General features: G+C 36.9%; 1 protein-coding gene across 13 annotated transcripts in view; it reads right to left on the bottom strand.

Annotated features, from left to right (window-relative positions):
* Positions 1-13,550, bottom strand: part of LOC144005794 (neurexin-2-like) — a 153,814-nt gene that overhangs the window by 73,394 nt on the left and 66,870 nt on the right. For 9 of the 13 annotated variants that reach the window (XM_077504123.1, XM_077504125.1, XM_077504129.1 and 6 more), the window contains 4 exons: positions 10,407-10,610; positions 7,591-7,617; positions 1,285-1,404; positions 839-1,220 (listed from right to left, as the gene is read on the bottom strand). In XM_077504123.1, coding sequence (XP_077360249.1) covers positions 839-1,220; positions 1,285-1,404; positions 7,591-7,617; positions 10,407-10,610 — 733 coding nt within the window. The remainder of the gene's footprint in view (positions 1-838; positions 1,221-1,284; positions 1,405-7,590; positions 7,618-10,406; positions 10,611-13,550) is intronic. The other 4 variants (XM_077504128.1, XM_077504117.1, XM_077504122.1 and 1 more) reach the window with 1 other exon arrangement.

Here is a 13,550-nt window from a genome sequence, read left to right as displayed (position 1 = left end):
AAATCTGTCTAGAGCCGCAAAAACATTTGAACATTGTGAAACAGGTGCCTTAGTGTTACTCTCATGTACTGAGGGCCCAAGTGCTATTTTGAGCTGCACCAGAACAGAAAAATATGAAGCATTCAATGCTTTGAGATACATTTTTTCTACGTTTCATCTTCCGTTTTTTTATTTTTTTATTTTTTATTGTTATTATAATAACTTTACCTTTTTCATGGTTCGTTTTCATACATTTTTAGAGTTTCATTTTTGACAATTTTATGGACATATGGTAATTTGAGAATGAGACATGTTATGGCTATTTTTTTTTTTTTTTGGCTATTAAGTTTTTTCTGCCTATTTTTGCTTTTACTTTATAATATGTTTGACAATTGTGTGGACATTTTATGGCAATTTGTGGGCCTTTTTTTGTGTGGACATTTCATGGTTACTTTTTGAACATTTTTTGTCTGCCTTTTCTTAAATCAATTTTGTGACATTTTTTGGCAATTTCATGGACATTTTCATGGTAACTTTTTGCTTTTCTTCTTCCTTATTGGATATTTTATGGTCACTTTTTGGACATTTTTAGGTAATTTTTAAAACTATTTAATCTCCCTTTCGTGTCTCTTTTTTTGACAACTTAAAACCTTGGATGTTGACATTTTTGAATATTTCATTATTTATTTGAAAAATCTAAATCATTAATTCATGTAAATACTTATCTAAAAAATACAAATATGTAAAAATTTCTACAATTTTTTTTAGGGAAACACAAGAGAGATAGGAAAGAGCCACATGTGGCTCCAAAGCCGTAGGTTGCAGCTTGCTTTAAGCCTGCAATATACTGTCAACTCACCCTTTGACCAGCTCCACCACAATGAAGTCACTCCCGTCCCCGGAGTTGTACAGTATGAGACCGTCAGGACTGGTGGTCTTAAACTGGAAGAACAGGTGCATCGAGGCGTAGGCTTGCAAGGTGGAGAAGGCTAAGTAGCTGGCTGGGGTCAGGAAGGTGACAGGATTGGCCACGATGTGCCTCATGCCGAATCGTGCGTTCAGCTCGCAGTAGGAGATGTCCCCGTTCTTGCACTGATCCAGGTAGAGCATCCCGTTGAAGGAGAGGGCCTGCAGGTGGCCGATGAAGTTGGACGGGATGACCGAGGTGAACCGGCGCTCGGTCATGATGCCCGTCTCGATGTTGTTCAACTCCAAGCGGGTGTGAGCGCCGCTCATGAAACCTATAGAAGACGAGGATGCGCGTTTAGTGTCACGTGAGGCGTTCTTTCCATCATCTGGAATTACCTTCTGCGGTGACATTGTCCACAGAGAGCTGCAAATGCTTGCCCCGGCGCGCCACCTTCACCGCGTGCCACTCATTGTCATTCAGCTTGTCGCCCAGCAGGAGTACCTCGGGTCCTTTGCCTAAGAGGTGGAGAGCGTCAAGTGACAATTACGCCGAACGAGCCCGGTGTCCCCTCTCATCAGAGGATCCTCTCAAAGTGAACAATGCCACTCAGGTGGCGCGCATTCATTCACATATCACTCTCGCAAGCAATAATTTGTACTTATATTCAAATGTGTGAAGGAAAATGGGAACAAACTTATTATTTTGCTTCTGACGAGCCCGAGTGCAAAGATGAGAGGCATTATTTTGACTGTCGTATCTGTCAGCATGATTACACATAAACTACACGGCCAATTTCTACTCAACTGTTTGGAGAGGTGGCGCATGTGATGAGGAATAAAATCGCTTTTGTGCATCCTATGTGATACTTGAGTTTCTGAGGACCTCGTCATTATCAAAGTGACATTTTTTTTCTTGAAGACACAGATTCTTATTAAAAAAAAATAAAAGGTCACGATTCGATTTGATTCTGATTAATCCCGATATGAATCTATAAGCTGATTATTGCATTTTTTTTTTTTTAACTCAAATTTAGAAAATACTAATCAGTAAACTTGTGCACTGTAATATTTGTGTGAAAATGTACAGGCTTATAACTGTGAGCTACTATATTTAACAAACAGGTTGCAATGTATTTCATGTTAGAACAACATTAAAATAAAATAAAAATATTAAGGCTTAATGTTCCATTAACATAACATTCTTCTATGCTTAAAGTGTGAACCCTAACCCTGATTAAGACATTTTGTTGAATGTTTCCATCAAAAATTGATGTTCAAACATCGATTTGGCTGTATAATGAATCAATACGAGAATTGCGCACTGTAATATCACGATATATTGCCAAATCGATTTTTTAAAACACGACTAATACCTATGACTAATAAAATAAATACATAAATAAAATATATATACATATATATATATATATATATATATATATATATATATATATATATATATATATATATATACATACATATATATATATACATACATATATACATATATATATACATATATATATACACATATATATATACACATATATATATACATATCCAACCTGTTTTCTCGGTTTGGTCATTTGACATTAACAAGCTTGAGCTGTGATTGGTTACCTGAGCCCTTGTGATGTCATTTTCAGTTGACAGCAAGTTGCAAAATGTGTTTTTAAAGGTACTAATTGTACATGAAAAATAATGAAAATATCAAATTTATTAGAGGCAAAATATTAATGTTTGACTGCCAAAAATGGCTAAATAAGTAAAGTATCCCTTTTAAGCGACAGCCCCCCTGTCCGTCGTCATACAAACCCCCGTACTCGACATAAGATTTGCCGCACGTTCTTTTTTTCTTTTTTTTATGTGAATTTGGCATTGCTTATCATGTGTGAAGCCTCTCACGTTGTTTCAAAATCCGTTATGATGTTCAAAATTGTAGTGTGTGAAACCTGCTTAAACCAGGACTAACTGGCTTACTAACAAAGACTAACAAACCAACCAAATCTCTCTTGTTTCGCTTTATCAAGGTCTGTGCTTGGTGTTTTTTCAGGCAAACCCTCTAAGTACAGAACATAGCCCGCTTATGAATACGTACATGCAAGTAAAGCCAAGCCTTTTCTATGGCTTACTAGCCGCTTTCAAAATAGGTCACGGCGCAGAAGCTTGCCACTGCAGCACCGTCATCCCGAATCAGTGGCTGCGCAACAGGCCGACACGCCAGTTCAAAGGAGTTCTGACATCGCTTGGGAAACTAATTGGCCATGCCTAAGCTTGACTGCGCCTTGAGGGGTTTGTCTCTCTAATTGAGCTCTGGGTGCACAATTACCGGGGACGCACAGAGGACAATAAATGGGAAAACATCAAGTGGTTTCCGCACACCTTGCCGATTCATCCCCAGGGAGACAAAAGCGTGACCGGGGGAGATTTCGGGCCACTGCCGCACGTAGTGCGTATCGTTTTATCTTCACAACGCTGCGCATGCACATGCATCACCCCCCACCCTGAACAGCATCGACTGTGCATGGATCGATGGCATTAAAACCCGCTCCCCTCTGTAATTTGATGGATTGTCTCCAATGTTTGAAAACCAAGCACACGGAAGAATAATGTGCTATACACAATTACTAAAACATTCATGCATTATTTGTTTTTGTAAACATTCTTTTGAACATTTTACATGTTATTTTTAACACTTTTTGACTCAGTTTTTGTGCTTCACACAAACAGAAATTGCATCCATTTTGATCTCCACTTACATCCGAAACGGATTAAAAAAAAAGAAAAAAAGAAAGAAAAAAAAGATGACTTCAAAGATAGTGTGCATTTTTTTTTTAGGTCAACCATAAGGAGGCGCCGAGACTTTAAAAGCGGCACGCATATAAGGATCAAAGTATGCCGATTATGTAATTTTGTACAACCAACCCACTGATTCTGATCTGTTAATAATGCCTAGAATGGCTCCAGCAGTGATTGGCTTGTGAAGATGAGGCAGATGGGCTTTGTCCCTAAAACTCCCTACAAAAAAACAAAAAAAAACAAACCCAAAACAGACTAGATCCTACTTAATTGATGTGAAATCTTCATTCTGTAATCAAGTTGATGTAAACTTTGAGGTAATTCCCCCTAAATTATATCAGCAAAATAATTTAAGCAGCTAATTGCATGATTTACATTTGCCTCTAATTTCCCCCTCATCAAATTCTTCCACGAGACAACCATCCATCAATACATCTGCAGCGGTTAATAAGCTCATTTGGTGATAAATTGCATTGGCCCACATGCAATGAGAAATCAGATAAGCGCACATTCTTTTTCTCTACGTGTTGGTGCACTGCCACCTGCTGGAGCAGAGGAACATACAATTGGCTGAGGATTCAGGAGAAAACACCCTCTCAAGATTGCGGAATTGTTTTTGACCACACTTTTCTTCTTTCTTCCCTTCATTACATATGCACACAAAAACAGAACTTACCTGAATATGATTTTAAAAAAGTAATCCAATAGGACATTGCTTGAACCTCAATGCTGACTCCATCAATTAAATATGCTTCAGATTGGATCAATAGATCAACATGAGACAGAATTATAAAAACTTTCGTTCAATTTAACAGAATCACTAAAATCCTGCACCCTTGAGGTTGCGCAATTAAGAATTTGTCAACAGTCTTCTACAGAGATTTCAACTCATTGAGGATTATTTTAACAATTTTAAGTCTTACTTTGCTTGTTCTTTTGATAAACACAAAAGCAACTTCCTGAGAATTTCAGTTTGTCCCATCAATGATGATTTATTTGGAATACTTTTTACGCCAATTGTCATTTTACCTCCCTTACAATCAAAGTCAGCAAAGCTCCAATTTGTCAATGTCTCTAAAAAATAAATAAATAATAATAATAAAAAAAAAAAATCTTAATGACTGCCCCTTACTTGGAAAGTTTGTACTGTGAATTGCAATTGCAATGCGGCAGACACATCCACGTCAAAATTTAGCAGTAATAAATTTCATAATAATGCATATATTTGTGTAGACTGGGGTCAGGTTGTATTTTACAATTTTAAAAATGTGCAGAATTTCACAAGTTAGTTCATGTTAAAGATTCGATAGTTCTTAATATGAAAAGGAAAAATGCACTGAGCTGTCACCGTCTTACAAATGCAATTATGCCATCTAGTGGCAGAAAATGACCTCTACACAAAACAATATCGTACTCATGTTACAGTACAGTACATCTTTTTAATTTTAACTCAGTTTTATGAATTATTCGGAAATTACTGTATCAATGACTAAATGATGCAGCCACATTTCTAATAGTGTAACATTTGTTTCCACTTTTATGTTAACATGAAACTTAGAAAAAAATATTTGATTGTACTTTTTATTGTACATTTAGAACAGATAAAATTTGCGATTAATCGTGAGTTAACTATCGAAGTAATGCGATTTATTAATTTAAAAACAATTAATCACCTGACACCCCTAATATACATATTTGCAATGGGGATTCTGTTTGAGTGTTGTATGCAGCAAAATGCACAATAGATCAATATAAAGGTTATGAAGATAATTGGACATTAAATGTAACACAAGGGCTTGGTAATGGTTTTAATAGCTAGAACTCAGGCATTATGATGACTTTCATCAGAATTCATCCATGGTCAATACCACATAGCCTCGCTTTCTTCTATATTTTTTAAGCTGTCATCTAGACAGTGAAATTAAAGTGTTAAAGCTGTAAGTCAATTTTCATTAAGACCATAATTTCAATCAATAAAAGACTATGATGAATGGAATTATTTTTGTCATTACTTTCTCTTCAGTTGAAGAGATTCTGTCTTCCGCCGCCATAACCCCCTTTGCACATCACATTGTCTTTAACAATTAATACTTGTGACGAAACAGGCAGACATTTCTGGCATCATCCCGCATTAAAGCAGGATAATGAGTTTCTGGCGATGCAAAGTGACTGGTTAGATTCAAACACTGATTCATTTGGATTTGCATAATAGTATTCAACGACATATCATGATTTAAGCCGCTATAAATAGTCTTCCAAAAAAAAACAAAAAAAAAAAACACTCACTCTAAAGGGTACGAATTGGCAGCAAGCGAGCACTGCTATCTTCCTTCCTGATGGCCCTGATAATTTTGTCTCATACTCATCTATCGATCGGATAGCAGACGAACCAGAGCAAAAATAATCTGCGCTCAACTGCTGAAGTGGGATTAGTGACATGGCTGCATGTCTTAAGCGCGGATGAGTCGGGCTGTTTTCTCACTAAAGATAAATGCTATTTACTGCAGCTATTATCAGCAGACATCAGTAATGGAGAACTAATTAGTCACAGGATTGCATCAAGTGCCAAATGCGGCTATATTTGACGGCAGTGCTGTTCAATTGCAACCAAGAACCAAATCAGCAAGAAACAGTGCCGTGAGAAAAGGTATTTGGCTCCTTTACAAAGTCCTATTTTGTGCATAGCTTCCCCATTTTAATGTTTAAAATCATCAAATACATGTATAAATATCAAACAAAGATAACCCAAGTAAGCATAAAATGCAGTTTTTAAATTAATGATTTTATTTATTAACGGCATCTTCACTGAAGCAACCCCCTTCGCTCCCGGCTGTTTTACTGGATTTTGACTGATTTTGCAAGGCCAACAGAATATTGTGCTCTATTGCTATAAAAATATGGAACCTACCAAAAGAAAGATTATAATCTCTTCTTTCATCAGGACAAAAACAAAATACTTTTATATCTGCTGCCATTTTGCAGCAATTAGCATTAGAAAATAGCTAAGTTTCATCATTATTCACAAATCTGTTTAGAATTGTGTGGATATCAGCCTGTTTTCAACATGGCCCTGGTTGATTTCTTAAACGCTGCTACCACCTGCTGGCCGTTTCTCTAAAGACTAAAGACACTGCATATGTCTTCGGGACACTTATAGGGATGTAACGATATCCAAACATTACGATATGATATTTTCACAATATGAAGCTCACGATCTGATAATTATTACGATATTGTGGGGAGGTTGGCGATATTTAAAAAAAGGTCACAATATTGAAAAAAAAATAATTTGCTCATACTAAAAAAAAGCACAATATTGTGCTTTTGTAACAAAACAGCAACGCATAAACCACCTACAATATTTAATATTTAAGATTGAGGTGCTTACTTGTTCATTGCACGCACACATTTTCTGATTGGCCGAAAAGCCAAATGGAAGGCTGGAGCGACCTGGTTAAAGTCAAATTACTTTTTCACATTGCTTTGAATAATTTTACTCCTTAATAAATAAAATCACCATTTAAATAATGCACCTTGTATTTACTTGGGTTATCTTTGATGCAAATACTATTAGATGACACTTTATTCTTAAACCAATTTTAGAGCAATGCAACACAACCACAGAAACAGCCAAATCATTAGGTACACTTGCACATTAAGAGCTGTCATAAACATATTGTTAAATAGAAATTAATAATGATGAGTTTTTGTCAAAAAAAAATAAAAAATGTTGCTGTGCAAGTGTACCCGCCTACCTCATGTACACAACAAACCCGATTGTGAGCAGAATATACTGCTGGACACAATAATGTTAGCTTGATATGACAGCAGTGAGCCATATAAATACATCAAAGTGCATGTCCCCCCCCAATCACAATATAGTAGATAATGGTTGACACTTACTGAGATTACAGTCTATCCTGATACAATCTGGTGAGAGAGAGAGTGAGATGGTGAGATTAAAAGAAGAAAAAAAAGAAGGGGAGAGAATATTTCACATCCTTCAAGGTACATTCTGCAGACACGTCAGTGCTTCTCAGAGCCCACCATCCGGGGACAGCCTCGAGAGTCGAAAGCGCCACTTTCCTCCCCGCCGTGCAAATGGCATTAAGAGAAGGGACAGCGAGTGAAAGGAAACATCTCAGCGTGTGCCGGCCATAGAATGGAGTCAATCGATGAGATCTTTAGTCAGTGTGGAAAAAAATAAAATAAAAATGAAGTGTTGCGTCCAGTTTGATTGGCTTGCATTCGGCATTGGCGAGTGAATTGTGGTTACCATGACGATGCGGTTTAGCAAGTGTGCATCTGGGTGGACATGATGCACTGTATGAGGCAGATATTGTGTAGATGTGAATTTTATTTACACAGTTTTTTGGTGCATTTCAAAGGTATGTGTAACATTATTATTATGATTTTATTTTAATCAGGCAGGCCAAGCTCCTCCTTGATTCACTCTGGCACTCCAGTTAGCTGAGATGTTGGAGATGCATTTTGCACATTAACTGCAGAGGAAAGTGGCGATTTGCACAACCTACAGCCACGATGAACTAGGAAAAAAAACAAGAACAAAAAAAAAACACGTCAGATATCATTTGCCCAAGCCTAGAAGCACTTAATGTCTTCTAAATAAGATATATAAGTCACTCAGCATTGGGCTCGAAATAGACCCACTCGCTAATTTTTGCATGCTGTGAATAATGAAGCCAATGCAGCCGGAGCGCATGACTCGGTTACATCACGTGGCTGAGGAGTGCTCTCGAACTGTCAACCATCACAGAGCAGTGGATGCAGAAAGCCGGAGACCACAGCGTGTGTGTATCTATTCTTTGTGCGACGCCCCGAGCTCAGCTGAAGTGACTCGAAACTCGACAGGCCCGCGTGAGGGGCCGTGTTGTCAAAATGGCCACATGTGCGCTTTCAAGTGTTACGTGCGAGCATTGTGATGAATGTGGTCTCTGACTGCCTTCTCCTTGAACTGCAGACAAGCCATTGAAGGGCTGAAAGAGCTGAGAGACAGCCGGTCAGGCGGGACCTGACCACTGAATGAACTGAGAGAGCGAGAGAGAGAGAGAGACAGAAAGAGAGAAGACCACAGTTGCTTAAAAAGGCAACAATCCCTTGTGTTAAACAATTAACTATAATCACATCCTTATACTCATAACATCATAACTGCTTTACTCAACATGCTCCCCAAGTTGGTGCGTTATATTATTTATAGTGACTTTGAAGGAATATCTCATTCTTTATATATGAGAAGTGTCAGAAAAGTTCCTGGACTGGCGTCATAAAAGGTGCATATCAAATTCAACATACAAGCTACAAGTTTTCCAGGTTACTCTGGAATCTTCTTCTGCAGCTATTTTGTCACCGTCGTGTGTTCTTAAATGAAGCAAACGCGGCATATCGAGATGTTCATCGTCTGGCCCACATTGAAAGGGAAAACTCGTAGTTTGCATTTGAAATAACACCTCATTTTTGTTCATCTCGCATTACATATGCTTAAAGACAAGAGTCAATCTAATTGGTGGTTCTTCTAGTAATTGTGTGAATCAACTCTATACTAAAACAGATTTTTTTTTTCATTTTGATTTCGCAATGCTGAGACAAGAAATTATGTTCATTTTAAGAATTTTAACATTCTAAAAATACATTTGGGCAACAGGCGAGGTACACCCAGGATTGGTGAGTCAATAGATAACCGGGCAACTAATAATAATAATAATAATAATAATAATAATAATAATAATAATAATAATAATAATAATAATAATATTGAATAAACAAAACCTAAATATAGAGTTTATTTTTTGTCCTTTCTGTAAAAGTCACTCAACCCTAAACACCATATGGACATAAAATAAACAATGCACTGAAGATGTCACGGCATCATCTAAATGTGTTTACTCGCCATCCAATCAGAACACTCTACTGCCAGTTCCACTCCCAGATATGAGCTGGGCATGCGATCTGAGGGTTGCCAGGCCGTGCTTTGATGTATAAACCAGCGTTTAAATCCTCAGGTCATTTCTCCCTTGGCTTTTTATCTCGGTGACATCTTAGCATTCACACAAGCGCTAAGAGAATTGCATTTTTTCAAGTCATAATAACATTAAGCCTTCAGATGCACTCGCCTCTATATCAGTTTAAGTAACACATACACATATTGTCCACAAATCATTTTAGAACATGTTGAATTTGGCATTTTTTCCATCTAAGAAACTTGGACCGCTGAAAGGCGACCCGCCAGTCTTCCTGTTCGCTGTCCCCGTTTTCCTGTTTTTTGGATGGGTTGTGACGGGGGGAATTGCCCTTTTAGAAATCAATAAAGTAAACTGAATCTGGATTTAATGATTCAAGCATAAATAGATCATCTAGCAGGAAAGTTAATCTCTGTAAACAACTAAGATTAGATTTCCAGATAAACAAGTTGTGAAAACTGTTCTTATCTCTGATCACCAGTTCTTCCCTAAGAAATGTTAAGTTTAAATTGATTTGAATCTGCTTTTTTCTACTTTTTTTTTTTTTTTTAGCTAAATTAAAGTAAGAAACTCAAGGGACGTGCATCTCTTTTAAAGCAACTGTAGTTATACAGTAGGAGGATGATATGGGACAGAGTGACAGCAGACTAATATACAAGAGATCACCGGCTCAGTGACTCTCCCTGCAAAAATGTCAGCCGACATATTATCTGCTGGCGTAATCTGCTGATGCGGCATTACCCAAGTTGACCGTCAGCTTGACTCGGCCGGCGTCCAGCTCCACGCGCAGGGTGTCGGCCGACTGCTGGGACGTGGTGGCCACCAGCAGCCCAAAGGCCCTCTGGGACATGAAGCGCAGGGACACGTCCTCGGCCTCCGTGTGCAGCGTCCTCTGAAGCATCACCTTCAGGTACATGCTGCCGTCGTAGCTCACCACCGTGGCGTCTGGGCGGGGGGGAGAACACAACGCTTTCACCAGTCGGCTAACCTCAAATCAATGTATCTATATCATGAAAACATCTATCTATCTATCTATCTATCTATCTATCTATCTATATATATCTATATATATATATATATATATATATATATATATATATATATATATATATATATATATATATATATATATATATATATATATATATATATATATATATATATAAAATAATAAATAAAAATAAAACTATAAAAAAAATAATCATAAACAAGTAATAATAAATACATAAAAATAAATATATATATAAATACAAGTAATAATAAAAAATAAAAATGGTAAATAAATAAAAATACAAAAATAATTTAAAAATTTTAAATATGTATTACAAATATATATTTCATTATAGAGTGCTTCACTTATTTATCTTTTTTTTTTTATATTTGATTGGCTAGGAGAAATCATTCACGTGAACTGTCCTACAAGTTACCAAATAATGTTTTTTTTTGTTGCAAAGGAAAGCATTTTGTTTGCACTTTTCAACCCTTAAAATACAACATGAATTTATCATTTTCACATTTTCCAGCACTCACACGAACCCTGCGTTTTAAAAGCTTATCCGTGTTACTCCATGATTTAAACTGACGTTGCAGTTTTCATCTTTTGCAGCAGATGGCAGAAAAAGCCTGGAGCATTTGTAGACGGTGGGCGCAAATGCAGCAGCAATCAGATTTGTGACAGATTCAAAGTCATCATGGAGTGACACAAGGTGAGAGGTTTTCCATACATCCCATATACTGTACTGCTCGTTGTGATTTGACCTCTCTGTGAGAAAACATTGTCCATGAAAATGAAGGGTGATTCTTGCCAGGAAAGCAACATTCATGACACTGATCATTCGTTAGGAAACGTCTCTAGACATCGCCACAATTTGTTTGTACAGTCAGTGGCTCTTCATTACCATAATCTGTCTCTTTCCCTGTCGCCAGGCCTGCTTTGTGCTTGTACTAATATGCTTTAATGGAGTATATAGATTCAGGAGGTGCATTGTATATTGTGCTGGAGAGGCAGTCAATTTACAACGTCCTTGATAGATTGTGTGTGTGGGTAGTAATACGTTAACAAGATCAGATTTACATTCACTAAACCTGGTGTTCACTTTCAAATTGAAATGGAATGAAATTCTATTCAAACAAGGAGTTGCAGACTTTGCAAATGCACCAGGCATTAGTGATAGCATACAGTACATCAGTTTTTTTTTTTTTTATACGCAAAAAAATATGCTCTATTACATCAACATACTTTCTTTTTTTTTTTTTTGTAAAATAATCGCAGGTCTAATAATTGATAATTATATTACATAGGTCGCGCCTCACCGTACAGGAGGCTGACATGTTTCGCCGCCATCTTTCTGCTACCCGAGGGAGACAAACCGAGCAAATGCAGTAATTGGTGGTAGACTTGTAAAGGTGGTCTCTCTCAGGTACCAAGAGTGTGCTTCAAAATACACGCGATTCCAACTAGGTTGTTGCATTCTATTAGTTCACCACTAGATGGCAAACATTTGCCCAGACTGTTACTTTAAAATTTTGTTTATAGGTAAAACCATAGCTGTAGCACAAACTATGACTGCAAATCACTTCGATATCATTTCAAACTCATCCTACATTACCATTAAAAATTAATCGCTTACTGATTGAGTTTGAAAAAATGCACCAAAAGTGCACATACTTACATGCACACGTGCTAGCCACAAAGCTACAATGAACTGGCTTCTACTTCAAGATTTCCATTTGTTGAATTTGTTGACTTTGGGGTTCACTGTACTGAAATGAATCACTATGAAATTGCAATTAAAAGATGCACATCACATGCATGCTGTATTTACAGTAAAAACGGAAGTAGAAATAATCCCAATTAGCGCTTACAGCAAGGGTGTCAAACATACGGCCCGCGGGCTGGATCAGGCCCGCAAAGGGGTTTAATCTGAGACAACTTTGTAAAGTAAAAAAAAAATTGTAATGTCGGACCAATTAATCAGCCAGCCACAATCAAATATATATATTTGTAATTTCACAAGCAGTCCTCAAATGAGTAATGAAACTTGTACATGGAATCGCTGCAGAAGTCATTATTTTATGCACAACTTAAAGTTATGGTTTGTTTAAAATAGAAAAATGTTGTTGTTTTTTGTTGTTGTTTTTTTAAATCATAGACCAATATAAACGTGTTAAATATGACACAAATTCAATTACTGGAAACACAAATACACATGACAGGGATTAACATCCTTGTAACTTCATTAAGTGTGCCACACAGTGCATTCTGGGAACTATATACTGTATATGCAAAACAGGTAGATTTAACACGTCCGGAACTCATACAGGCAGAGTGTTGCCATGTTTCATTTGCATTCGTGTTTTTTTTTTTAAACAACAGATTACAGTTGAGCTACGTAATTTAGGGCTGGCCCAAAAATCTGAGTATAATTGACGACAATCGTTTTTAAGTTATATACCATTATTTTAATATATTTTCCTCCATGCGGCCCCTGAGCTAATATGAGTTTGACACCCTTGGCTTACAGTGACTGATAGTTTTGGTCATACAGTAGAAAGACAAACAAAAACAAAAAAAAATGTGTTAATGCTAATTTGTTGATGGTTGGTAGTCCTGGCATACTGTACATACAGTATACATATTTCATACGCCTAAAACATTCTAATTTGAACAAATTACTTAATTCTAAGATGATATAGCATTACACCTACACACAATATGCTTACATTTGACTACCATCCTTCGATCTCTAAGTGGGGTATGTTTTCCTTCTCAGAAGTCTTGCATGCAGTGTAGAAAATTCTATATTTTTTTTTTCTGAAACACATACAGTGTCCTCACTGTATATTTGCAATTCACTTCTGTCAAATTTCTCTGGTCATTTTGTG

Source organism: Festucalex cinctus, chromosome 18 (genome assembly GCF_051991245.1).
Source record: "Festucalex cinctus isolate MCC-2025b chromosome 18, RoL_Fcin_1.0, whole genome shotgun sequence".
NCBI lineage: Eukaryota > Metazoa > Chordata > Actinopteri > Syngnathiformes > Syngnathidae > Festucalex > Festucalex cinctus.
The sequence above is the reverse complement of the archived record's forward strand: the minus strand, read 5'-3'. Positions and strand labels throughout refer to the sequence as shown.